The sequence below is a fragment of the Netta rufina genome (assembly GCF_964035555.1).
Source record: "Netta rufina genome assembly, chromosome: 13".
Taxonomy (NCBI): Eukaryota; Metazoa; Chordata; class Aves; order Anseriformes; family Anatidae; genus Netta; species Netta rufina.
Window position 1 is genome coordinate 2,311,375 of NC_140136.1, and position 27,367 is coordinate 2,338,741.

At 47.7% G+C, this 27,367-nt stretch overlaps 1 protein-coding gene across 1 annotated transcript; it reads left to right on the forward strand.

Moving 5' to 3' along the window:
- The first annotated feature begins 295 nt into the window (after window positions 1–295).
- KLHDC4 (kelch domain containing 4) lies at window positions 296–25,959 on the forward strand. Its single transcript, XM_084294866.1, has 12 exons — window positions 296–479; window positions 1,211–1,302; window positions 2,194–2,272; window positions 3,359–3,457; window positions 6,207–6,343; window positions 13,000–13,092; window positions 14,043–14,202; window positions 20,470–20,551; window positions 22,606–22,814; window positions 23,951–24,356; window positions 25,051–25,167; window positions 25,446–25,959. Exons 1-12 carry the CDS (start codon window positions 381–383, stop codon window positions 25,619–25,621), a joined length of 1,749 nt encoding a protein of 582 aa, XP_084150992.1. The 5' UTR covers window positions 296–380; the 3' UTR covers window positions 25,622–25,959.
- The last annotated feature ends 1,408 nt before the right edge of the window (window positions 25,960–27,367 follow it).

The window sequence follows — 27,367 nt, forward strand, 5'->3', positions numbered from 1 at the left end:
CCTCAGGGGAGGAACACAAAAAAATAACACAAAAAGGGGCTCAGACTCGTGCGGGTGGTTTATAGGTAGTGTGAGGAGCTGGGTTAAAACCTCTACCCGGCGCAGCGGGGCTCACAGAACCGGGACAAGGCAGCACAAGCTCGCTGCCCTCCCTCAGCCCCAACCCGGAGCTGCTTGAGGAAAGGCAGCGGGGCCACCAGGAGCCGAGGCGAGCCCAGCTGAGCCAGCCGGGCCTGCAGAGGGCCCCCGCGGCTCGGGCAGGAGGCGGGCCGGGGCCTGGAAGCAGCGGGCCGAGGCCGGCGGCGCTGCCCGCCCCGCGGTGCACCCAGGGCGGCGAGGGCGGCGAGGCGAGCGCGGTGCTCCCCGCGCGGCCTAGCGCCATGGGGAAGAAGGGGAAGAGGGAGAAGAAGGGGAAAGGGGCTGAGAAGACGGCGGCCAAGATGGAGAGGAAGGTGTCCCGCAGAGCCAGGAAGGAGGAGGTGAGGGGCGCTGAGGGGCTTGGGGGGTTTTGTGGGCACTGCTGCCTTGGAAGGGAGGGCTAAAGTGGAGGGGCGCGTGGCTGAGGGCACCTCGGGAAAAAGGAGGGTGCGAGAACGAGAAATGGTGATTTAAATTGCCTTCCATCTTCCCCTAGCCTTTTCTCGGGGCCTTAAAAGCAAAGGAAAATGTTTCAGTGCTCCCTGCGTGAGTGTAGCCTTGTGCACAGCTGCAGGCAGGGAAGGCGCCGGCGCTGTGCCTGTGCTGGCTGCAGGGAGAGCTGCTGCCAGGCTGCAGGGGGGAAAGAAATCCCCAGATTTTGGAAGTTTGCTGGGATGCAGCTGCTGCCAGGGAGGGGTTGGCTGATGGAGGTGGTGAGCACGGGGCTGTCGGAGAGACTTTGGATCAGAAACTCCCCCTAGCTGCCGGCCTGCTTGTGCCCTCAATGCTCGGTGTGTCTGCAACTTTGGAGGCAGATTTAAATCTAATTTTTATTTCCTGGAAGGAAATATTTCCTGGAAGGAAGTAAAAATACGTGTAGGTTTCACTCCAGCTAAAGTATAAACTGGCAGTAGACAAGAGTTTTCCATGCATTTTGGGCAGTTTTCCATTGCAGACAAAGAAGATGACAAGTTGGGTTGTAGCATATATTTGAGGGAGCGAACACTGGTTTTGTATGGTGTGCAAGTGGTTCTGTGCTTATGAAGGAACTTATGTCTGTTTTTATTTTCAGGAGGATCTTGAAGCCCTGATAGCAGAATTCCAGAGTTTAGATGCTAAAAAGACCCAAGTAATTGAGACAGCCTGCCCACCGCCCTCACCCAGGTAAGAGGTTGTGTGGGACTTTGGCCATCAGTTATACAGCTATTGATGAAATCTATTTATGTAAAGTTACTTGCTGAGAGCATGATGTCTGGCTTGGCTGATACCTGGAGTTATAAAATACATGGTATACTGAATCCCTGAGTTAAGAATGTGACCAAACACATTTTTTTTAGTCTTAAAAACCCTTTTTAATCATCCCACCAGTACAGCTAAGGAGACAAAACACTAGTAAGTTCAAGGGCTTTGCAAAATGAGAGTTAAGAGGAACCTTTGGATTTGGGCTAGGAAGCTGAAAGGATTCACAAGGATATGCTGTGAGGGACAAGACACTTGATCTGTAGGCCTGGGTGGTGCTAGGTTCTGTATGTCTGTTTGATGTAGCTTGTTAAAAACCCCTCTGTGTGATATCTTTTTCCTCCCCATATGGAGGGACAAGTCAGTCTCCAAACAGTGAATAGTACTTTGGTGGGATGAGTGGTGAGCAGTGGTGGCTGCAGAAGAATGATGCAGATAAGTTGATGTGAGACAGCTCAGTTCTACTTAGTTATGTACCCTCATAAAACTAATTTTTGTTCTCGACACGCCAACATTAAAATTCAAGAGCTCACGTCAGAAGGCATGTTAAATGACAGTGTAACGTGTGCTCCTAAAATAGGAGAAGGTTTCAGACAGTGTCAAATTAATCTTGCTGAAAGTTTTTAAGAAGTTAATTTCTTTGGGGAGTTTTTCACCCTGGGGTGAATATCACAGCCTACTAATTTGGCAGCTGATGGAGAGACTTTTGTGTCTAGAGGGCTGAGGTGCTAATGCTAGCTGAGTTAAAGGCTGCAAGCTTCTGAGTTTTACAAGTCTTAACATCTACTCTTTTGGTCATCCTTCTTTTGTTTGCAGGCTGAATGGCTCCCTGTCTGCTCACCCTGAGAAAGACGAATTGATCCTTTTTGGAGGTGAATATTTCAATGGCCAAAAAGTAATGTATACTTCAATTTTTTCTTCTTCTTTTTTTTTTTTTTTTTTTCCTCTGCACTCCCCCTGCCTTTTACTGTAATTTGCATGGGTCTCATTTGAAGCGAAGATTCAAAGCAGCTGTCATAAAATATGTATTCGTCCCTGAATGAGAGCAAAATAGCCTTTTAATTCTGCTGTGATACTGTCTCATGCCTGAACAGTTGGCAGGAAGGAGACATGCTAGAACCCATTAAGGAGTCAGAGTGATTGTCTCGGCATCAATATTTCAGGGCTTCATAATTTCTCCAGACTTAATAGTAGCCATCTCTGACCCTCATTTTTGATAACTGTTGAAGAATCTCAGCCTTCCACCTTCCAAAGCGAGATAATTCTGCAGTTTTGCAGCTGGCAAGGGTTTGCTTGTCTTGGAGATGTGTACAGCAGCAAATAATTGCAAGTGGGAATGCTTTACTGAATTTCTGCAAGTTGCACGTGTTTATTGTGCTCCTGGAGACACATTGGCCTTTTCAGTCCTGAGAAGTGCAGACTGTAGTTAGAAAACTCAAGCCTCCCAGTGTTATTTGCCCCCTGAGGATCATCCCATGTGATGTGCTAAACTAATTCTGTTTGCTTCACTACCTTAAGCTGTTACTGTCTCTGGAGTTGAGCAGCAGTTTGGACAACTTTAACCTGCGGAGCTGTATTAAGCTCCAGCTTTTTAAGCACTGATACCTGAAGCTGTCAGAGCCTTAACCAAGGGTTTGGGAAGGAACAGTCCAGCCTAGTGGAGGAGGTTGTTGCCCTCCTTCCCTGCCTGATGGAGGCTGGTGAGCTGTTGCTTTTCAAGACCAGGTTGGATGGGGCTTGGAGCAACCTGATCTAGTGGAATGTGTCCTGGCCCATGGCAGGGGGCTTGGAAGTAGATGATTGATAAGGTCCCTTCCAACCTAAATCATGCTGTGATTCCACAAATCTGAATGGGAAGCTGGAGCTGCGTACCTTCTCTGCCTAACTCACAGATAACCCTCGGGGTGCCTATGCTTGGACAAACTGATCCTGTCCAACAGAGAGCTGTGGTGATCTCTATTTTTCTTTTCCTCTCTAACAGACCTACCTCTATAATGAACTGTATGTTTACAACATCAGGAAGAACAGCTGGACTAAACTAGAGATCCCCAACCCACCCCCAAGACGATGTGCTCACCAGGTAAGGTGCAGGGTGCCAAAGCAGCAGCTGGAATTGTTTTAATGTTGTCCTAAAGACTTATTTTTCTTACCAAGGATTTCTTTCTGGCCTCTCTGCATTCCCTTTGTAATGGGCTGCCAGTGGTGTCATTTCTCTTGTGCTGAGGCTCTTCTGAAGATGGGCTGTTGTGCTGCACTACATGGGAACCAGCTCAACCATCCAAAATTCCAGGATAGCATTGGATTTTCAAAACGCTGGTCAGGTGTAACTTAGAATTTGGCCACAGTGCTATGAGTGGCTGTGCATGATTAGTGTCGACAGGCCTGCCTCTCTGGGCACTACAGATCCCACCACTCCAGCAGTGTGAAAGACCCATCAGTGTCAGGTATCCCTGCTAGCACGTAGCAGTTGGGCTTTGCCAAGTGTCCCAGATGCTCTGTGATGTCTCCTGCCTTTGGCTTGTGATTATTTTTTCCATGGTACGTGGGCCATTTTTCTTCGGTGTCTGCAAATTCAGACAAAATTGTCTGAATTTTCTCTGGGATATCATGAAACTCCCCTAGACCTTACCTCTTTGATGACTCTGTGATGAGCATTGCTGGCTGGTTGTGATGTGGAAGGATTTGTTTCTGTTTGCTTTATGTGAACACCTGCACACAGAAACTGGATCAGAGACTTGTATTTTTTGCAGGTCTTTGGCCCTCGCCAGCTGTCAGATAGATTATCTTGCCTGTTGCAGCAAGTGGGTGACTGGTACAGTGACTGGTACATTTGAAAAGCTGCCATACAGGATGCGAATGTTATTTTCCTACCTGTGGCCAAAGCTCTTTAGAACTTCCTGGTAAGATCCCATACCCTGGATAGGTTCATATACCTTTGTCACTCTGTGCCTAAATGAAAGTCTTGCTCTGAGCTGCGTGTGCTTTCTTTAAAAAGAAAGTCTTTGACTTGATATTTGGGCAACCTTGTGGTGCTTAAAATCTTGATTTCGGTGGCCAAACTCCACAAGAAGGCCAGAAATTCAAATACTCATTCTCTGAGGTGAAAAGGAAGGAGGTTGCCTGGTGGGTGTGGAGTTGAGAGGCTCTTGTTTGTGTGTTGGTAGCCAGCAGGTGGCTGTCTAGAAGCTGGATCAGAGCTGAGCGAGCAGGCTGTGCATCAGGGAGCTGCAACTGGATTACAGCAGATATAAAATGAGAAACATACCAGAGGAGTCGTGCTTCAGCAATAAGTTTTCTGTCTGATAATTAATTACAGTCACACAGGAGACAGTTCAGCCTCTTCAGCTGAATGGCTTGTTGTCTTCCCTGTGACTTTATTTTTAACACGTTTTCTGCATTAGCTTAAAGGTAAATAGGAGTATGTCTATGCATGTTTTCAGTCTTATTTGTCATCTCTGGTCTCTGACACACAGTCCTCTGACTTAAGCTGGCTTCATTACATCAGCTCAACAGAACAGGAGAATAGCCATGGATGGCTGCTGTCAGTTTGAGCTGTTTGAGGAAAAGGTCTGGCTGTGTAATGAATTCAGAGCCAGCTCTTCACAAGGTCACACACAAGTATGAGCAGGCTGTTGTCTGTACCTTCACTTAAGTTTGTAATCACTAGATACCCTTGAAAATCAGGCGTGCATCCCCTTTGCTTAGGTAACTTCATGTTCCCACAAACCCTGCTTGCAAACACACCCAGTGTTGTGTCAGGTTTAATTGTAGCATGTACGGGCTGGTTTGTGTCAGGGCATGGTCATACGTTTAATGCTAGAAATCTTTGCTGCTTGCTGGAAAAGACAGGCAGGTAATGAAGCCCTTCAAAATAAATTGGGATAACAATATTGATTCGTGAGGGTACCCTGGAAAAAAAAAGTGCGGAAAAAAGCTTAGATTCCTTTTTGGGATTCCTGCCTTTTGCTGCGTAGTCCCTATGCGGATAATTCCAGCTAAGTGGAGTCTTGCTCTCTGCTTCCTGCCTCGTAACTGTCAGCTTGTGTGGCAACAGGGTGTTTTGATGCTGCTCTGTGCAAAAATAATAAAACAAATCCCTTTGATACTCTTCTCTCTGCTGCTTGCCTCAGTCAAAGCAGTAACAGTCTCCTTTTGTTCAAATACTGCACACTTCCTTCTGTGTTTATTTTCTTCCTTCAGATAAGAGCAGTAATGCCTTTCAGGTCTTGGAAAGCGTCAGGTTTGGACTTGCACTGCAGCTTGGCTTCTGAACTGTTTTTTGTTTCATAATCTACAAAAAATGGTGGTGTGTAAAGGGCGTTTATGCACTTCATGGCCTTTTCCAAAAGACTTCTCCCTGCCTTACTGTGCCTGCCCAGTGTTGGGATGTTACATGCGCTTTAGACTCAGGAAGCGCCCCTGTTCCCCTGATGGCTTGGGGTTCATCATCCACCAGTATGGCTACTGCACGATGCTTTTCACATGACTAAAGGATGGGTGAAATGTTGCTGAACCTTAGCAGTGGAGAGATTTCCCTTGCTGAACAGAAAGATTTGAACTATGTTCTTAAACCAAATCCCAAGATACTTCTTAGAGAAGCTTGAAAGTGAGTTCCTTGGCTCACCTTCCTGTGCCATGGGGAAGGTGTGCCACACAACGAGGAGCTTACATTTAAAATTCCCCTTCATTCAGTCCCAGCAAGCTGCTTTTGCCAAGTACTTGTTTACTCCTTGGTATTTGATGGCAACTGTGCCTCTGACCGATAATGTTCTCCTGTCTCTGGTTCCTGCACTCTAGTCTGATCCTGTTCTTCCTTCTTCTCCTGACAGGCAGCGGTGGTGCCCACAGCTGGTGGGCAGCTCTGGGTGTTCGGCGGGGAGTTTGCATCTCCCAATGGGGAGCAGTTCTACCATTACAAGGATCTCTGGGTCCTGCATTTGGCTACCAAGACCTGGGAGCAGATCAAGTAAGTGGTGTGCTCTCGAGTCAACGGTGTTGACCTCATGAGGAACTGTGTCAGCATGGTCTGAACTTGGTTCCTGCTGTGGTGCTGTGATCTCCCATCTGTCCCTCGAGTACAGAGGTGCCCATGCTGGAAACAGTGGAGAGGACAACCTCCAGAAAGAAGTGCAAATGGGAGATGTGCTCCAAGCCCACTGAGGACAAAAGCCATTTAATTTATTAAGTGACTTTTGGAACGTGGGTGTGTTTGGGTGTTATGTAGCTGAAGGAAGGAAGTATCCTGAACAGCACTGTGTCTTCCTAGCCATGCTGAGTGTAGGTATCCAACTTGAAAACACGAGTGATTGCTCCATTTGGGCTCCATCGGGGCCTGTGCTCGTGGCTGGGCTGTACTAGACCTTAAAGGATCTCACCCAGTCTTACCATTGCTTGAGAAGACAGCTTGTCTTCTCCATAAAGCCAAGTTCACTCCTGATAACTGGCATTTTCTGTCTAAAGATTCCTTGGGATGAACCAGTAATTTAGACCCATCAGGGTAAGTATGTGCCAGAAGCCCTGGGAACGTTTGACAGGAGTAAAGGCACCTAAATATCTTCTGTGGATCTGGCCCAAAGTCTGATAATGTTTCCTTAACCTTTGGCTTCTAGGTTTTTCTGCTCACTCATATTTACACATGAGAGGAAGAGTTCTGGTGGGTCACCTGGTAAAACTGAGAGGCAAGAGATGTGGCTCTAGTTCTGACTTTGACTCAGACTTTCTTTTGGGCTTTGGGATTGTCTTGGCTGCAGAATTAGCCAGAACGCAGCCTTGGCTAGGCTGAAGCTCCTGCACAGCTGACCCTTGAGGTGCCACTGGGGAAAGCAGCAGCTTTTAAATGTTTACTCATCTGCTGTTTGACCCTTCAAGCTCCTGAGCGTGAACTCCTTGTTCTTGCTTCTGATGGAAAGCCCTAAATCTGCCTGGGCTGATCAATTCTTGCCCTGCTTACAAAGTGCAGGTGCCTGTCATCTGTGCCCTGTCTCTTCTCGTGCGGTAATCGAGAGGGTGGTTCAGGGCTGAGCTATGCAGAAATGGATACCCTGGCTCTGCCTTGGCACATGCCTGAGGCCACGCAGTGACTCATCGTGCCTGGTGCCTGTCTGCCTTTCACCCCCCTGTAAAATGGGAGCACTGGGATTGCCTGACGAGGGGAATTGGGAGGTTTAATTTTGCTAATGTTAACGTAGCACGGAAGGGGCTCTGGCGTGGAAGGTGTAGGGAGCCAAAGAGTGAAAAATCCCAAGGAGTCCAAACCATGCAGGGTTGAAAGGATGCTCCACAGCGCAGTATCCTGGCAGCAGTAGCTCTGCGAGAGTCTGGGGATCATCCTTTTGAGTACCTCTGGGAGGCTGAGGGAAAACTGCTCTGCTCCTCAGCGGCTGGTTCCTGTCTGTCAGTGTGATTCTTGGCTCCAGACCTGGCAGCGTTAATCTAATAGCAGCTGTAATTTGTCATGTTACAGGAAGCCGGGTTTACTCTAGTGAGCCCTGCTTGGCTTTGAGAAGTGGGGGTGAGAGCAACTCTCCAGGATGATGGAGGGCTCTGTAAGAGGTGCAAGGCTTAAAAAGAGCTGTCAGCGTGCAGGCTGCTCTGCCTGTTGTTGTGAGGCAGAAGCTGACGGAATGACAGTGACTGTACCCCTCTCGGCTCCCCCAAAATAACTTCTGAATCCCTTGCTCAGCCTCAGCCAAATAAAGGGGATGGAGCTCGAATGTATTACGGCCCTACCAGCTTCGTGAACGCGGGCGGGGGAGAGGAAGTGATGATCCCCATCGAGTCCCTGCTGAGAGAAAGGGTTGACATTTCAACCAAACTCTGGGCTGAAAAAAATCCTCACCAGAGAGCAGTGTTAATACCCAGCTGCAGGGAGAGCGAGGGCGGGAGATTGTTTCTTGTGAGCCATCAGAGAATCCAGATGAGGCTTCGTTAGTTCCACCAGCCATGGCACAAATTGTTCTCCTGTGCATTCGCAGATGCGTTGCTGTAGAGCTGATTTAGGGTTATCCACTCCTGAACCAAATGCTGCAGTGCCTGACCTGCTTGGAAAGATGAAATCAGGTAGTTACAAGGCTCAGCTCAGCCTGCATCTTATCTCATGTGGTACAATAGCCTCAGGGATGCTGGGTGTACTGCAAGAGCCTCTGCTCCCACCCTGGAGCAGGGCATGAAGTTTGCACGTGCTGCAAGTTGCAGGACACCGCCAGCAGTCCCTGGCCCCAGGTGGACTAAACCATGGCAAGAGAACTTGTTCGGAGCTTGTGATGGGTTATTATGGTTAGTGAGGAGGGAAACAGGTTGGTGAGGTGAGCTCCTACCCCTGTGATAAGCAGAAGCAAGTTCTAGGTGCTGTGCTTTTCCAGCCACCCAGAGCTGCCTTCCGTCCCTGGGTGCTGGTGGTCACATCACGTTGGCTGCCGTGACACAGTGGAAGGATGCATTTGGAGACAGTGATGCTTTGCTGTCTCTTAGTAGGTAAATGGGTTGACATTTCTGAAGTGAGCATCGTAAATCCTATGAGTGAAAGTGCCCTGGGGAGGTGATCTTTCCTTCCTCTCTGCCCCGTGCAGGATCAACTCCGTTTGAACTTCCTGGGGCATTTGGGTGGACAGCTGTCTTTCAGCCTTGCCATAATTTTGAAAACACTCATGCCCTGGTTCCAGTGTTCGAATAAAACAAAGTGCATCTCCTCCCCGTCCTCGGGCAGAGCTCCAAGAGCTGCATTAATTAGGGATCTGGTGGAGGAGGCTGTGAGAGGATGTCTTTGTTTTAATGCTAACCTGGCTGAGTGTGAAAATCAAGTTTCTGCTGCCTCTCTGTTTTTCCATACAGCATCATGATGACAGTCAGCTTGGGGAGGGGAAGAAGAAAGGACAGAGATGATTGTTGAGTTGAGTGAGGGATTTTTTGTGCTTTTGAAACCCTTGATTTTTAACATATACTGCATTGCACTTCGTTCTAGATATTCCATCCCCACACCTTAGATTTTAGACAACCATGTTGTCCTTCCTGGCCCACGGTTTGTGCCAGAGACCGTCCTGGTGCCGTAAGAAGCTTGACTGTAAAACACTTTTTGAAGAGAAAACTTTGAGTAACTCACCCCTGTTCCATGTCTACACAAAGGCTGCTGGGGAAATGGATCTCCAGTATCTCCTAGAGCAGAGCCACAGTCCTGTCAGTCAGCTCGACCGTTAAAAACTGCAGGCAGCTATATTCACTTGCATTTTGTGTGCATGAAGATGGCCCAAATGCAACAAATCCCAGCCGGTTAGAAGACGTGCCAGTAACTGACTTTGGGACCACCTTATCATGTTTGTGATCCATGAGGTTGCGTCAATGCACAAGTTTGTTACTCTGCCTTAGAGCTAAGCAATATTTTAACCTAATTGCCTCATTCCTTCCTAGAGAGAACATCTCTGTTAGCTCTGCGTGCACTCCCTCGAAGAGAGATGGGGAGTGTCACACGTTGGGGTTGTACTTGGGAACTGGCGGATCCCTCCTCTGTGTAGTTCTTTGTCTTGCTTATGAACCTGGATAGCTCCCTTGCCTTTAATTCTGGAATGCTGATGATACTTCACAGTTTGGTGAGATGTGGTGCTATAAATATTTCAGGGTAGCATTTCACAAGCGTATGTTTAACGCTGTTTACAGAGAGAAGTGGAGCAGTCGCTGCAGTGCAGGATGCCTTTCAGCACAGGTTTGTTTATGACTGATGACTGTTCTTGCTCGTGTGCTCTTTGTCACCAGGAAGATCAGATCCTGCAGCACAAGGTAGAAAGGTGCTTTGGTGCATAAAGAAGAAACGGGTAATTTGGTGCAGACTTCCTCTGGCAGTCCAGAATTGAGCTTGTGAGCTTATTCGTTGGTAGATGAAGATCCAAATGTATGACTGTTGATTGACTTTGCAAAGGATTTGGTTTGGGGGTTCCGTGCCTTATGGCAATTGTGTTTTCACTTGTGTACCTCCTAAATAAGTATACAAACATATGGGTGTAATGTCTGCGTGCCAATGAACAGAATACTTGTCGTTTGCATTTACAACCATAAAATACAGAACACTGAAGTCCTGGGTTTCAGCTGCCTTGTGTACTGGAGAATAAAAATGCCTTGTACTGAATTGCCCATTTACTGGGATGTTCTGTGCATCATCATCATTTTATTTTATTTTTTCCAATGGAAAGGTATGGGGATTCTTCTGAACTTCCTTTGGATGGAGGAATGAATTAAAAGGTAGCTCACTCACGCAGCCTGTAGACACTGTGACATACAAGTCATTAATTCTTGAATCTGGGGGCTGAATTCAGGTCTGTAACATTACTATAAGCCCCAGAGTAACTCCACAAGCAAAAGCAAATTCCTTATGGAGCAGTTTTGATCAGACTTCTGCTTACATGTGTAGAGCCAGTCCTTATCCAGACTTATCTTTTGATCTATTTTTAAAAAAAGTCTGGAGAATTTACAGCTCCCTCCCACATGTCTGCTTTCTGGTGTCAACCCCAAGAAGTAGACTATTAATCATAAAGTCAGCGAAGCCATTTCCAGAATGTTTGTTTTGGGCCATGAGCAGTGACACAGGTAAAAAGAGACAGTCTGCGTTCGGGAATCAAGGCTTCAAGCTAGCAGCAGGCTCCTTGTGGAGTGGCAGCGTGGCTGTTTGCTGCTGCCACTCTTGCTTGGCTGTGTCATGCGTTTTTACAGCGCTGTGTTTGGGGAAGAAGGACCTGTATGAACTGGTCTATGTAAAAATACTTTCTAAGAGCAGTTGTTGCTAGTGTAGAGGGCACCTCCTTAAATCAAAGTGTATAAACAGGCCTTTATAGCTGATTCCTGTACGGTGTGTAATGGTGAAGCCAAGGAAGCTGAGATGGCAAATTAGAGCGCAGGATGAGGCCTTCTGAAATTGTTTCAGCATCTGCTCTTGTAGCTCGTATTGCTTGCCTAAGGAAAGTGGAGAAGTGCCTTATAATTGAGAGCAATTGATGCTGGTGCCAGTGAGACTTCTCTGAATTCGGATCAGGCCCCAGCCTGGATGTTTTTGTTTGTGACTTAGAGTTAATTGTATGCTTGTGGGAACTTGTTTATTAAAACACATGCATCAGTGAATAAACGTTTTACCATTCAGAATTGATTTTTGACTTGCAGGAAATGTGTTTGAGAAGCAAGGCAGAAGATGTTCTCTGAGAACAAGGTTTTATTGTTAATGTAGATTTCTGATTCCTTCTTTCCTTTAAAAAAAAAGAAAAAAAAAAAAAAGCAGATTTTAAAAGGTGCCATCCTCTGGAATAATAACATGGAAGCTTTGTTATAGAAGAGAAAATGATTTCAGATCTTGATGAAATTAATACAAGAGGTGATGTTCTGCAGGGTGGTACTTAAAAATCCAGTAACTGCCTAGAAAACCCTACTCTCTGTTAGAATGAAGAGTCCAAGCAATCAATATTAATTCAGGCGTACCCGAATGCTGCTGTTCTGCTTGGAGCTCTTCATTAGGGCTGGTGTGAGATTGTCATTTCTGATGGTGAATAAGGGCTCTCATTTTCTCTCTCCACAGAAATCTATCACTGCTCTTTACAGCTACCCGCTGCCAGTTAAAAGCAGAGCAGTAGGGTTGGGGGTTTAGGTTTTGTTGTTTTCAGTGCAGAGCAGGCTTCTAGGCCCTGCTCCTGGAACCATTTAACACGTGTTGATGCTGCCTATCGAGAAATCTTTTTGGGTTAGGTGGTGCTAACTGTGAGTGCTTTGGGAGGCTCCTCAGCGAGGCTGAAAATGTGACAGATTAATCCCTGGGGCAGAGAACACACAAAGCAAAAACCCTTTTTTCTCTGTGTTTGGCCTGAAGTTTCCTTTGTTCTGAGAGATCTTGAAGGCTTCTTTGTTCTCTGTTTCCTGTGAAGCTCTGCCTGTGGATGAACATGAAGGAAGGTGCATCTTCATTGCCTCTCAGGAATGCCTTTGCCAGCTGCCTGGCTTTGCCAGAAGCTTTTGGATGTGACAGATGGGGTGATGTTGCTTGTTCCTGGAAATGGAAGTGGCATATTTAACTGAAAGGTCATGCAGCCTTGAATAGAGCAGAGCAGCGATGCTCCTGTAATAAGGAAGATAATAACGATAACTTGTTTGGCTGCAGTGCCTTTGTTCTTGAGGAAATTGAAGTGATTTACACTCTTCTCACTGGCTTGATGGTATATCCTAGCTGCAGGTAGGTGAGTGAAGATGGTGTGGATAGGTCATTTCCTATGACACTGAAGGAGAGTGGATGTCAGAGCCAGTTTCTGGCTCTTACCTGGTACTTAGAGAAAACATCTCTGTCTGGAGTGCTGTTCTTGCAGTTGTGGGAGTTAACTGCTAATCATTAAACTCTCCTGAAAAATTACCTCCTGAGTCATAGCAGAAAAGACTTCAAATCTTGGGTACTGTTAGAGACTAGATGGCTTATCCCTAGGAATAAAGCTGTTACTGCAGAATGCCTGTGTGGCAAATACCAAGTGTTAGAGGCAGAGCACACGTACTGTTCTGGAAAAAAGCATGCATCTGTGTTAAGGCAGCGAAGTTCCCCCATGGTTGGACGGGCCCACTAAGAGGAAAGGGAACTCTGCTGATGAGTGGAATTTCTTTGTCTTTCAGGGCATCAGGAGGTCCCTCTGGAAGAAGTGGGCATCGAATGGTTGCTTGCAAAAGACAGCTGATCCTCTTTGGAGGTTTCCATGAGAGTGCAAGGTGGGTTACTGCGGGATGATTGGAAGTACTGAATCCTCTGCAACAGAAACAACAGAATTTCACACGCAACGGGAAGCTGGGCTTTAATACAAGGATTTTCCTTAGCAATAGTTAGCAAACTGTATTGTTATGTTAGAAAGAGAAGTGATCTTGTTTTTAAAACGTTCAAGTGTTGGAGAAACCACTGTGTCACTTAGATAATCACTGAAGTAACTCCTCATCCTCGTAACTAAAGCTGAGTACATCCCTTTTGGCCTCTGCCTCCCATCAAAGAGCCTTCTCTTCCTAGAAGCATCTTCCCCAGTAAGCTCTAGCATACCGTGTGAGGTCACAGCTACTCTGTCATGGGGACTGGGAAGAGAGCTGAGCTACATATTTTCTCAGAGATGCTAAGCTGCATAAGTGCAGTCCCTGGGAGCACAGCACAAGTTGTAAAGCCTATCCTAGATTTGGCTAAGTGCTTGGCAGTTTAACTGGTGCAGGGCATTTTCCACTAGCAGTATGTGAGTTGGCTAGTTGAAAGAGAGCGTGTGTGTGTGTGTATATACATATTTACTGTTTCCCTCACCCCCTAGACAGACATAGCATTAATCTGTTTTGATCTTTTTGTGTTCTGGTTTAAGTCACCTTGGTTTGTGTTTCCTGGAAAGAGTTGATGAAAGCTCTGTTGTAGTAAGGAATAACATAGGTAAAAAAAGAACCCAGAGAGGTCTTGCTTAAAGGAGCTTTGTTAAACGCGTATTGTTGCACTGAAATAGTAACCTTCAACTGAACAAATCTTCTGTGTATTGCCATGGCTACAGCAGGAGAAAAAGCCATAAATGCAAAGAATTGAATAAGGTGTTGCACCTCTTCAGAGGTTCCTGGTGCTGTTCCTGAAGTGATGTTTTATCCTGTCCTAAATGATGGCTATTGCAAAACCTCACGGTGTGCCAATTTGCCCTCTGCAGAGACTACATCTATTATAATGATGTATATGCCTTCAACTTGGACTCCTTCACCTGGAGCAAGCTGTCTCCATCAGGGATTGCGCCTGCTCCTAGATCGGGATGTCAAATGGCTACCACTCCTGAGGGCAGCGTCATCATCTACGGAGGCTACTCCAAACAGGTAGGAGGGACTTTGTGGTAAGGCAGTGCAGCGCTTCCCAAACACCAAACAGAACAGTTGGTGGAAAAGCTAAAGGGCTAAAATGAAAACTGAAATGTGACAAATTCAAATTGCCTAATTAGGGCCAAAGCGATGGTCTTGACCTGTGGTGGTTGCAGGGTTCTGTGCTTTGAGTGCTAGGAGAGAGCAGTGGGCTTAGCGTGTGGGAGAGTGGAATTCAAATCTCTTCTGCTTCTTCCCTCTGCTCTGTTTCACAAGTGTTGTCTCCAGTGCAAGGTTTGGTGATCACATTGCATAACTTGCTGCTGCTTTGGCTGATGATATTTCCTTAGGCAGCTGCCAGATGTCCAAAAACCACTGGTAATTAGTGCAAGTTAGCCTGTGGGTGTGCCAGCTTGGAGCAATTGTGCAATTGTGCCCTTGCAGTGTTCATACACAGGGTTGTTCAGGCTGTTGTGAGCCAGTACTGCTACCAAAAGTGGCCTCTTGTCTTCTAACTGTCCCTTTGTTCATTCAGTTGTCCTGACCGAGGAGCCGACCTTGATTAAAACTAACATAGTTTTCCTTCTAATCTAATCCAGCATGAGGAGGTGATGTTACGGAGGTAGGAATAAGCAACTGGAAGAAACAGCATTTTTTGACAATGGTAGTGGTTATTGCCAACTTAAGGCATTCTTGGGCAGTACTCATCTGTGTGGCAGCACTGCAGGAGCCTCGCATTTTCTTGGATCAGGGAAAGAGTTAAGGCTGCAGCACTAGTTAGCAAACTCAATAAGCCAAAGAAGACTTTTGATGAGCACCAGGCTTCCTCTGCTCTGCTTCTTGCTTTGTTAATCACGGTAATTTATACCGGGTAGGCCTTTAGACCATATGTCCTCATTGACCAAGTATCCCTGTCTCCATGCTGGGATGGAGGAAGTAAATATTTCATTGAGCAAAAGGCTCCTGCGAAAGCTTTTAATGTTAGGAACGCAGACTGAAGACCCGGATCCTGCTGCTGCTGTCTCCGTGGAAAGGCATCGCTTCCAGCAGTGCATCGCTGGGGGAGGAGGACGCGTTGTTCTTCTGATGTGAATAAATGAACAAAGAAGAAAAGCAGGGGAAGAGGAGAGTAGTCTGTCTGTATATTTAGAAGCATTTGTGCCTCCTCACGGCCTGCGCTTAGGGCTCTAACTCCTCAGAGGCGCATTTGATTAAATAGCAGTAACAATACGAAGGCATTTTCTACCCAAAAGGGCTTTGTCTGCTTCCTGTCTCTGACTCGTTCCCTCACTCTCGAGGCTGGGGGAAGCTTGCATGCTCTGCCAGGTGTGGATCTCTTACGGCTCCTGGCAGTAGCTGGGTTTCAGGTGCATACCGAGCCCTGTGGAAACACAAAAGTTGACGCATGTTTGCGGTTCTGCTCTGCTTTACGAGGGTGGGCTCTGTTGCACAGCTCTGGGTAGTTCTGAGCTTATAAAAATGAAGTAGAAGGGATAGGGGAGTGCAGAGCTGCCCTCAGCCTTTTGCTGTGACAAATAAGCACTCAGCCTTTATGCAGGGCACTGTGCGAGGATAAGAGCTGGATGCAGTTCCTCTCCAGCTTGGAGAACAGCTTTTAGATGATAACAAGCACTCGTTATGCATCTCCTTCCTTTGTAATGTAGCGAGCTGAGTCTGCTGCTCTCTGCCGTGCCATTCCTAACAAAGACTTTGCTTGTGTCTTCTGCAGCCCAGGTGAATTTTGGGGCAGGAACGGTGCAGCCAAGCTACAGACCGACCCAAGCACTGGACAGAATTTTCTCTGTAGCTTTCTTGAGATGCAAAGGCACCAAACTGCGGTGGGCAGTTCTGGTGCACTATATCCCGTGGTCCCATTAGCCCTTGTAAATCTGCTTTGAAGTGCTGTACCAAAATAGCTGTGTGGTGGGGAATAATGCGTGTTGCCAAAACAAAAAGAGACGTAAGCCCAGGAGATTCGTAGTTATGGGTGGAATTGTAGGTATCTGTGTACCAGGCTGGCTGTCAGGGCCCTATAAAGCCCGAGAACCACTGTTGGCTTGCAGCCCAGAATGTTTCCCCGGTCAAGTCATCAATCTGCCCATCTTCAGTCAGGGCAGCAGGCGCTGTGAGCTAGGAAGGGAAAAGCAGAGAGGTTTGGTCCATGCCTTCCTATGCTGGAATTGGTCAAAGAACTGACCACGGAGGGTTGGTTTTCAGTAATGCCTTTTACTGGCATTACTGTGTTGCTAAATTCCCGTGATGTGACCTGAATCATCCCTGGCTGGGGAAATGGAAGCAGAAAAGATCAAACGGGGTGTGTGTGAGGCACTCTGGTACTCGTGGACAGAGGCAGGACAAGAGCCCTGGTACCCAGACATGTTTGCCTGTGCCAGCCACTCGATTTTGCTGTCCTTGAATGTTCAAACAGTGAATATCCAGGGCGCAAGTGGGGAAAAAGGAAATGCGAGCTGGGCAACCCTGAGTGCTGCTGAGGTGAGATGTTGGTGCACAAATTGAACGAGAGCACGCCTGAGACTTTCAGAACACCATCCTTAGCACAACGGTGTCCTTGTGTTCATGTTTATCACTTCTAGACTGAATATTAAAGACAACTCCTGTGGTCACTTACAGGATTGCTGAAGGTGGTGGCAGCCCTGCCGAAACGTACCCCAGAAGCCCCTGAGATGCTCAGCCTCGCTCGTCTGCTGATCTTAAAGATGTCCTCGCCTGTTTCCCTTGCTGGGAACGGGGCTTGCTGCAGCAAGCTGCATTTTTGGCTGAATAAAGCAGCGAGACCTCTCTATTGCTAGGCAACGTGAGCACACTGTGCCTGACTGGCACGGCGAATGCAGCCGGGAGGTGGTGGAGGCTAACGCTGCTCTACCTTGCAGGTGGAAGCAGCCTACGAGCCACGGGGGGGCTGGCACTGCGTGTGTGCAGGGCTTTTGGATGCCAAAGTAGGCTAGTATGTGTTTTTTTTCTTCTTTTAGTGGTGAGCTCTGCAAAGCTGAAGTGGATTCTGCTGGGAGATTGCTCGTGGCAGGGCTGGAGACTGAACGGCAAGGTCTTGTGGGAAGCGTTCCCTCTGCAGTTCTGCCTGCTAAGGGCTTCTCTTAATTGGATGTATTTTGCCACCGTTGATCTCTTTTTATTAGCCATGTTTAGCAGGTTATACACGGGGAATCCCAAGTCCCAGTCTGCTCACGAACATCTCTCCGTGCTTCAGTTTCCCTGCTCTTTGAAGGGGGATAGGCATGGCTCTTGCTGTTACGGGAGGTGGAGGTTTTTAGCTAAAGCCCATAAAGCTCTTTTAACTTGCTAATTTACCTGTATGTGCAAACAAGTGGGTGTCCTGGTTGCGAGGGGATTGATCTCTCCAGTAGCAGCGTACTGCTTGCTGCTGGAGCGTCTGCTTTGGAGCCAGTGTGAGCTGGGGAGAACAGGCATCGCTTTGACAACAAATAACTAACTCCCACTCCACCTCATTGGGGTTTTCTCAGCCCAAGAAGCTTTGTCATGTTGCATACGCAGTGTGTTTACTACAGGGAGCCGTGTGGTTTTCGGGAGAAAAATGATGCAGTTTTCCTGCGCAGCCTGTAGGATAGTGAAGCCAACAGCTCTCTCAATAGATGTTGTTTCCCCTTCTTCCGTGCAGGCAGTGCTCATCTTGCTGTGCTTGACAGCTGTGCATCTACACCCCTCAGCCTGTGTGGCCCCTACACATGAGAACTTGATCTGTGCTTCGTATTTGAGGACAAACAGCAGCCTACTTGGGATTGGAATAGACAAAAAAGGCCATTTCCGTGCCTGTTAGCAGACATGCACTTCGCAGTCGCTGTGCTGTGCTTCAGTGCTGCAAGCTGTGAGCCCCTCTGCCCATCTCTCCCTTCTCCTCTCCTCCTTCCACCCATCTCTCACAGCTCTTTGCTCAGGTGAGGCTTGGAAAGGTGTTTAAGCAAGGGTCAGACTAAAAAGGTTGCTGTAGCTCAGCTGTCCACAGCCTGCAGCTCGCTGGTGACTTCTGCCGCTCAAGACCTGCGTGACGGAGACAGCAAAGCTGTGACATTGTCAGAGCCTGGTGTCTGCTCTGTGCAGTGACTCACAGCCCCTGGAACTTGAGAACTACTACTGTAGATGCCACAATTCATGCACTGCCAGTCCGTGAAATTGGTGTACGTAGAGCACTGTTCCTGGAAGGTGTTTTAATGCCTTCTTGCCCTGGCAGCCTGCTCTCAAGGTTTTGCTCAAAGTGGGTGGCTCTGAGCCCCTCCAGCTGTGTCCCCAGCTCCTCTAGGGATGCATCAGGACTACTGACCAATGCAAAACCTTGCCTTGCTTGTTTTCCATGTGCTAAAAAAGTGGCAGCAGCAGCAGGAGTTGTCACTGTGTGTGTCCTTCCTCAGAAAACAGGCCTGTCACTGATGCTTCATCCTGCAGGCTTCCTGTCCCTGGTGTGCCTGGTGTTCTGTGGCTGCGGGATGGGAGGCAGAACAGAGCAGTTGTTGACTTCATTGATGTGACTGCAGAGAAGAGGATCTCTCCAGCACAGATACCCTGTCGTGGAGACTGAGTCTTTCAGCGTGCTGATGGGATGCTTATGTGCACGCAGAGAGCAAGAAGACCCAACAAATTTCCCCTGACAGACCCTGGTGCTTGAGTTTAAGTGAAGCTTCCCTTTTGCTGCGCTGTGAGTAGCGTTCTGTTTCTCACAGCGCTTCGTTATCAGCCTTCCCCAGGGCTTTTCAACATCACCCGAGTTACAGCGTTGCTGTGCAGTGCCTCAAACACACTTTGTTCCCCTTCCCTCTCTGCCTTTCTAAGAACCGAATGCTGTTCCTAAGAGCCTTCTTCAGGGTGTGCTTTCTGGAGCAGGGGGCTGTGTAATAACAGCACAACGTAGCCTGCAGTAACAAAACCTGCTGAGTGCAGGGCGCTGGGTTGGGTACAGCACGAACAAGATGACACCGTGGCATGCACCCAAAGCTCTGCTCCTTCTGGAGCACTGGTCTCAACCCTCCCAGCTTCTGCCAGGATCCGCTGCCTGCATCCAGCCCAGCAATGCCATCGCCCCCAGGAGGAAGGGAATGACAAGGAGGCAGGAGCTGTGCATGAAGGATGGGTGGGTAATGACGTTATGAAATTACCTCCTAGGGTGGTGTTGCACAGCGCTGCTTTCAAATGGTGCACGTTGGTATGAGCACTGGAGTGCAGGGGCTTCCAGTGAGAGGAGCAAGGGAAAGCTGCATTTTAAATGATGCCTTTAATTACTTCACCTGGGGCTTGATCCTGCTCTGGCTGGTGTTGCCTGTAGTAGGGCTGGAAGTGGGGCTTCTTTTTCTTTTTCTGCCTCAAATACTGTTAATGACAGCAGCAGTCGTGCTGTGGGGCAGAGCTGTCACCTCTTGTTGGAGTGGGATGGATACTGGGCTCTGCTGGTCACAGATCTGTTCTTAAACTTCAGTGTGCAAATGATGTGGCACAAACGCTCGGAGCTTCTTGCTCAGCATCCCAGAGGGCCTACGAGCCCTGCTGCAAGTTGTGTGTGGCACTTTGGAGCAGGTATCTGCTCTCCCTTACAGCTAGAGGAGCAGAGGCACAGATGTTAAATTACTCCCTCGAGAGCACCTGATGCTGGCTGCGGCAGAGTAAAAGGCAGGATCTCGGGTTTCCTTGGTGCTGCCCATCCTTCCTTTCTTCTGTAAAATCATCCCCTGTGATAATTATTTTCCTGGGTGCCCAAATTCCTGCCCTCACATCGCATCCTGCAGACTTTGAGCCCACAGACCCCAGGATGTGTCGCAGCCTGGTGAGCACAGAGCAGAGGGAGGCTCCGGTTGGCACAGGCAGGAGGTGCCTGTGGTTTGTTACACGTCTCCCACTGCTTGCTTGTAGGATGGGACTGAGTGAGGCGTGCTTGAAGTCATGAGACACCAGCCTCCGTTTGTCCCTTCTGCCTGCCTCCCTTCCCTCCTGAGGCATTCACATTGCTGCTGCTCATCACAGAAAGTAGCCCTGGTTTGAATGCTAAAGCTGTGAGCTCTGGAGGCACAGCGTGACTACCTGTGTGGCTTCTCGTTGACCCTATCACAATGTGTGCTTTGTCAGTGTGGGGATATATAGGAACACACAAATTCAGGCTGTGTTTGGGCTTTTCTGTGGGGTGGTGAGCTCAGAAAGGCAAGTCCTGATTTGTGTGACTGTCCAGGCCTTGAAGAGTTGGGCCTTCTGCGGTTTTGGGCATTGAAATTGTTTTGCTGAACGTCCCTGTCTTTCCCTTCTCTGCAGAGAATTAAGAAAGATGTTGACAAAGGCACCCTGCATACAGATATGTTCCTGCTGAAGGCTGAAGGTTCAGGCAAGGAGGAAGGTAAGCTGCTGCTCCAGCTAGGAGGGCTGTGCTGGAAGTGATGCTGCAGGACTGTGAATGCAAATTCTCTCTCTTCCGTTGAATAAGAGGCCAAAAGCCCCAAACCCAGGACAAAATTTCCCTTTTAATTAAGAGCACTATGCCCCAGTATTTGCTTTGGGGCTAAACACAGCAGATGAGTTGATTTAAGTATTTCTTTTTTCCCAGGAGTAGTTAAGTGCATTTATATACCGTGACTCTAGCTTAAAAAAGAAGAGCTAGAGTGGAAGAAACGGGAGTTACTGAGAGAGTTTAGAGAAGTTACATCCTCCTTTTTTGCATGTGTGCTGCAGAAGGAGGGTGGGCCATCACACATACAGGCTGCCATTCCCCACCACTGTGCTCTGCAGAGGGAAATGGGAGATCCCCTCATTCCTCTGCAGACTGCAGGCCACGCAACTCTTCTGTCCCCTTCTCCCAGTCCGTTTTACAGCCTGAAAAGATGAGGCTGTGTTGTCTCTGCTGAGCAAAGCTTGCTGGCTGACCGAAGGCTGCAGGGAGTCACGGTTCTCATCTCCAGGTGACTTGGTTCCAGAGCTGATGTAAATGGGAGCACTGGCACTGTGCAACAGCTCGGGGATTGGAGCTGCTTGAGAAACTTCTGTGAGGAACTGGCAGAGTTAGCGGAGGGAGGTTGGGGTGTACTTTTGCTTGGAGAATCACTTCTAGCTCGCAGCATCGTCTGTGTTGACATTTCCCAATTGGCCCCGGAATAGTCTGAGATGGACTGGAGGGTCTCCAGGCTCCTTGCGTAACGATGTGAGAAGCTCTGGCCTGCACAGGCAGCTTCAGGAAAAACTACAAGGAAAGATATTTTAGGGACTTTTTTTGGTTTGCGTGTGGGAGGGAATTAAAACAACATTTTGAAATTCTTGTTCTCTGGGACATTTTGAACACTGCTCTTCTGTTTCTCGGCAGAAAATCCGTGGAATTCCAGAACTTTTCCCACTGGAAATTCCTGCTTTTGAGAAGCTCTTCTTAGTAGTTATGGGCCATCTATAAACTCTTAAGAAAGAAGATTAGGATATGATCTCGTGAGATTACTGAGTACAGGGATACTCGTACCACCAAGGGTAGTGCTTGGTTGGTTGGTGGTTTTCTCCCATCTATCTGTGAGTGTGCTCAGAAATAGGAATTCCATAATTTCCCTTAGGAGAGGGAGTATTCTGTCCTAGGCTAAAGGAGTAGAACAATCTTCTTTGGGCTGATTTTCTAAAATGTTAAAGCTGTGGCTGATTTTTGTAAACCCAACCAGCTTGAAGTGGGACTCGGGGAGGCAGGTTGGTCACATATATTGTCTGGATTCCAGACCCTGCTTGCATTATGTCCTATTTATAGTTTAGCTTTTTGAAATTGTGGTTCCTTCAGAAATGCAGTGCCTAGCCAGTGCATATGCTTCTGCCAGCCTGCATTTTAGGGATTTACTCTAAATCCACGGTAGAAAGGATTGGAGCAAAAGCAAAGGGCTTGGAGCACAAGCCTTCTTCTGAGTACTTTTTTTAAACTTTGGGTCTCCTTACAATGAACTGTGCTTGTTCTTGGGGAGCAGTGATGCAAGTTGGCAGGTAAGGTACTGTAGTAGAAGGGGCCTGTGGAAAAAATTGGTGTGATGTGATCCCCATGGGGTAACTGAGGTACCTTTCCTTGGTATCCAGGGCTCTAATCAATCCTGGTTTGAAGTCCACCTTCCTGTAAAGGTGTACATGCCTTTCAATAGCCCCTTTATTCCAGAAGCGCACCGTAAAGATAGCTCTCTGAGCTTGCTTTTATTGGAAACATAACTACTTCTTAAGAGTAGGAGAAAAGTGAGGATTAGTTGGGTGATTGAAGTGGAAATGCAAGTGGTGTTCTGATTAACGTTATTGTTGAGCATGCACAGTGCGGTTCTGAGTGTCTGAAATGGATCAGGGAGATGCTTGCAAAGATTGCTGGAGAACTGAAGGGTCTCCAAAGATGTGAAAATGGTCGTGTTTCTCCATTTACTGATGCTCATGTTTGTTTTTATCTGTTACCAGAGAAGTGGGCATGGAGTCGGCTCAACCCGTCTGGAGTGAAACCCACTCCCAGGTCTGGCTTCTCCGTGGCAGTGGGTCCCAATAACCGCTCCCTCCTGTTTGGAGGTGTGCACGATGAGGAAGAGGAGGAGAGCATTGAAGGGGACTTCTTCAATGATATTTATTTCTATGACATTGGGAAAAACCGCTGGTTTCCTGGACAGCTAAAGGTCTTGTTTTAAAAATAATACAGATGTCTTCAGTTCTTTCTCCTCCATCATTTGTAGCATCTTTTTTGGCCCCATGCAACTTCCTCGCAGTCCTTCCCCACCACATAGCCCCTTGGGTTTTCCATGCCCTGCTTTCACACTTCTGGGGACAGAGGGAACCGGTGAGCCCTGATGCTTGTGCTGTGAGTGAGAGTGGTTCAGGAGGCAGCCCTGTTCCTCTGAGAGTCAGGCTGCATGTGCCCTCTTGTTGTGTAATGCAAAATGAAGCAAAGCAGCATGAAAACATAGTTCCAGTGTTTTACTAGAGGCCGGCTCCCAGTCACGTGTGTAAGTCTGACGCGAGCTAGTTCAGTAAAAGCTATTCTGAAAAGATCTTGTGCTGCACTGAGATAATGGCCTCCCCCTTTTCTCCATTGTTGATGAGCTGCCGAAAGGGATGGAATATTAACCCTTGGCTCATAGGTACTTCAGAAATGCGGCCCTCAGATCTTCAGCTTTGTTTGAACCACTCTCAGGGGGGAAGCAAGGTGCAAACGACGTGGTTGAACTTCTTTCTATCCACCCCCACTGTTTCTGGCTTTGTCCTCAAAAAGGAGAAGTCAATCACATAATAACAGGCAAACATCCACTCAGATGTTTGCTTCTGCTTTCCTAGCTGACTGTTTTCTAGCCTTTTCGTACGGTACTTTGAAGACCTGGAGTGCTTCCTGATAATGCACTGTAATTTAGCACCCAGCAATTGTTTCGATTTCACAAAATGGTGGCTTATTTTCTCTTGCTCCTGTCATAGAACAGTGGACTGTGTGTGTGCACGTGCACGTGTGTGCCCAGCTGCAAGAGAGAGAGCAAAAATGTTGTTTTCCCTCTTTCTAGCAGTGCTGCTGTTGATAGAAGCAGCAACTCCACGCCATGGGTTCTCCAGGGGTTTCACTGCTGTTTGTTTTATGGCTGGTAGAAGTTCATGCTGAGTGGAAGGTTGTAACTCTCACCTGAGACTTACAGTTCTAGTGAAAAATAATTGAATTCACCCCCCTCCCTCCCAACAGCATCCACAGTGTTGTATTAACTGCTGTATGAGCTGTTAGCTGCACACAGTTCACGTGCAGTCTCCCTCTGCTCCTTGTTCCTATTAACAGGGACCCAAGTCAGAGAAGAGGAAGCGAAGACGTGGCAGACAAGCTGAGGCAGAGGGAGCTGGAGATGAAGAAGTGGAGAAGCAAGCCCCGCAAGGCCCAGTGGAGATAGTCAAAGAAGTGGTGGCAGAAGATGGGACTGTCATGACGATCAAGCAGGTGATCTCTGGGCCTGCAGGAGAGAAGGAGAGGTCTGAATCGGAGGAGGAGGAGGAGGAAGATGGAGCCTTGAGCCCACAAGTAGAGCCGTGCCCACGTTCGAATGCCATGCTGGCGGTGAAGCACGGGGTTCTCTATGTGTACGGGGGAATGTTTGAGGTGGGCGATCGCCAGTTCACCCTCAGTGACCTCTACAGCATCGACCTGCACAAGATGGAAGAATGGAAAGTGCTAGTGGAGATGGATCCAAGTAAGCTCTGGTGGTGGGATGTCTGTATGCCTTTAGTGTAGCAAAGCCCAGGGTGTGGTTTCCGGCAGTGCTGTATTTTAGAAAAAAAAGGACCTGTGGAGTTTCCTTAAGGGATGGTGATGAGATATGAACAGTGGTTCTTTCTAGATAAGAAATAGCTTGGAATTACAGGATATGCAGTGTCTTATAATTAGTACCACTGCAGAAACCTGTCTTGTCCAGAGATTTGCAATGACTTCAGAGAGTGAGCTCTGGTCTGTCTGCTTTGAAAACCAGGGCATGTAAACAGAGCATCTTTGTTCACTGGGGGCAAGTTCTAACCTTCTCCCTGCCCTGGAAGCTCGCAGTCCACATGTGTGTAGCAGGCAAAGGGCAGAAAGGAAGGAATCTCGTAATTGTGGACCTGTAAAGTGCTTGGGAGGAGACTTGACTCTTGTCAGCATTGGCATTAACCAGCTTGTTTTCTGCAGCTGTCCTGTGCTGTTTAATTCTTCCTGACTCTATTAGGTTTCTTCCTGCCGTCCCCTGCTGCCTGTCAGATCCAGGCCCTGTACAGTGTGTGGGTCTGCAAGGGAAATGAATACAGCAGGACTCTTAAGGAGCATGTCTGACCTTGCCCTGGCTCCCTCCGTGACATTTCTGGGTGTAGGAAGCAGGTTGTTATTTATTTCTTCTCTTTTCTTTCTAAACAAAGAAGCACAAGAATGGCTGGAGGAGTCAGAGTCGGATGAAGAGGAGGATGATACGGAAGGTGCAGAAGGCGGGGAAGAGGAAGAAGAGAGCTCTGAAGAAGAGAGTGAAGATGAGGAAGGTAATGATTAAGATGAATGTTTACTTCATACTAACATAAAGCGTGTTTTGGTACAAAACTTGCTGGCATCCAGGTCAGATTTTCAGCAAAGTTTTCATAGTACATAGTTCTCAAAGGGGATAGGAGAAGTTTCTTTGGCTACTGAGAGGTTTTTAGGTTATTACATTTAAACACGTAAACTGAAGCGTAGCCTCGGACGGGTTGGCACATGGGAGAGCAGATTGACTTCATTAGCTGTTTGTGACCTCTCTTTCTCTCTTCCTCCCGTTGTGTACCAGGAGAGGAGCAGCACCCATCTGTTCAGCCTGATGAGAAGCACGCAGACTATCTGTCCAGGACGGAGCAGTATTGGATTAAGCTAGCCCGGAGCAACATGGGCCCAGATGCCAAGGAGAAGAAGGTGGTGAAAGTGGCACACGCCATGGCAAAGACATTCTATGAAGATTCAGTCTAGACGGTGTTGAGGCTGTTCTGTGAGTGCAGAAACGTGCTGGGAGCAGTGGTTAGCCTCACTGAGATCAGCCCGATGTGGCAGGCAGGCAGCGTATCCAGAAGGCTCCCTGGAACTCCTCAGGGCTTTGTCTCAATATGCCTGGTTGGTTAATGGTCAATGTGCTGTTATGCCCCTGGAAGTTATGGGAGGATCTTGAGGAACAGGATTGCTGTCCAAGCACTTGTTCTTCTGAGACTGGGGTATATAATACTGTCATCATTTGTTCAAAAGTTGTTTGGAGGCTGTGAAGACAAACTGCACGTTACAATGGTTCTCTAGTCCCAAATTCCCACCCCTTACTGGGGCCAGAACTTGTCCCCAAGGATGTTTATAATAAACTTCTTTGGTTTGTTACACCAACTTGGTTTTCTCAGTCCCATCTATTTTTTTTTCTCCTTTCTGCCAGCTTGTGGAAGAGGGATTGCTGCCTCCTCTGTGAAATATGCAGGTAGTGGTAATAAGATGCGCCAGCAGCCCTGAGGTGTGGCTGCACCGTCTGGAGAAACCTGGGAATCCTTCCATAGGTTGTCTGTATGAGAGCCACTGTAAATCCTGATAGAAATTACAGAAGTGTCTTGCTTTCTAGCATTAGCTGTAACAGGTTTTTCTTTTGCTTGTGGAATCCCCCACTTCAGTTTCTCACGTTAGCCAAGAAGCAGTTGTCCTACAAGTAAACCCTTTATGACCAGTGAAACGTCCTGCCTTGAGACCTGATGGCATTTTGAGGCCAGGAGGAAGTGGGCTCACACTCCACGGATTTTTTCATCCCTTCTTCCTTGACTCAGCCCTTCTCAAAGCATCTCTTTCTTTGCAGCAGAGCTGTGCCATTCGCCCATAGAGACACCAGATGGGATACGAGCGTGTCTGTTGCAGCAGGCAAGTGATGACTTAAGTTGACACCAGAAGGCACTGGCTGTCCTTGTGCAGAGAAATCCAGGGTGCCATGGGTATTCTTTTAGCAGGGGCATCACCAGGGAGCCAGCTCTCAGGAGAGCAGTACTAGGTCCTACATGGCTAATTAGAATGTAATAAAGACTAAGTAGAGCAGGCTGCCATGTGATTTAATTGTCAAGGTAAAAACATGTTTGATAGGGAGGAGCCTTGCATGAAAAAATAATGGGAGAGGTGCAAACAACTAATTTATAACTTAAGAAAGACTCTGTAGTGCTCACTTGGCTGACAGCATCTTTGTGTGTGTGACATCCATGGGTTTCTGTGCAAAGTTTTGGGGAATCTGCCACTGAGTTGCATTTGACTTTTTTCCTTTCCTCTCTTGTTTGAAACTAGTGGGTTTAAAATCACAGCATCTGCGCACAGGGCTCCAGTCCAAAGGCCCCACCAGAGAAAGGAATGTGCACTTTTTGCCAGATCTACTTTATAATTTTTTTTTCCCCTTTTGATTATTTCTAATACAGATACATGCCTGGAAAGAATTTTTCCCCTTCGCTGAAACCTGGTAGCGCTGTGCCAGGGCTGAAGAATAGTTCTGAACACTGCTACTGCTACTGCAGCCACGGGGAAAAAATTCTCCCTCCGCCCTTCTCCAGTACAGAGAGTTGGATGAGGGAAGCAGATGCATCAGACGAGCTGCAGTCTGTGCAGCGATAGTCTGAGGTTTTTCCTTTCATCTTTCGCTCAAGGGCTCTGGAACATAGTCCTGGTTGTGCTCAGTGCCAAGCTAAGGATGACTGGGGAAGGCACAGAGTG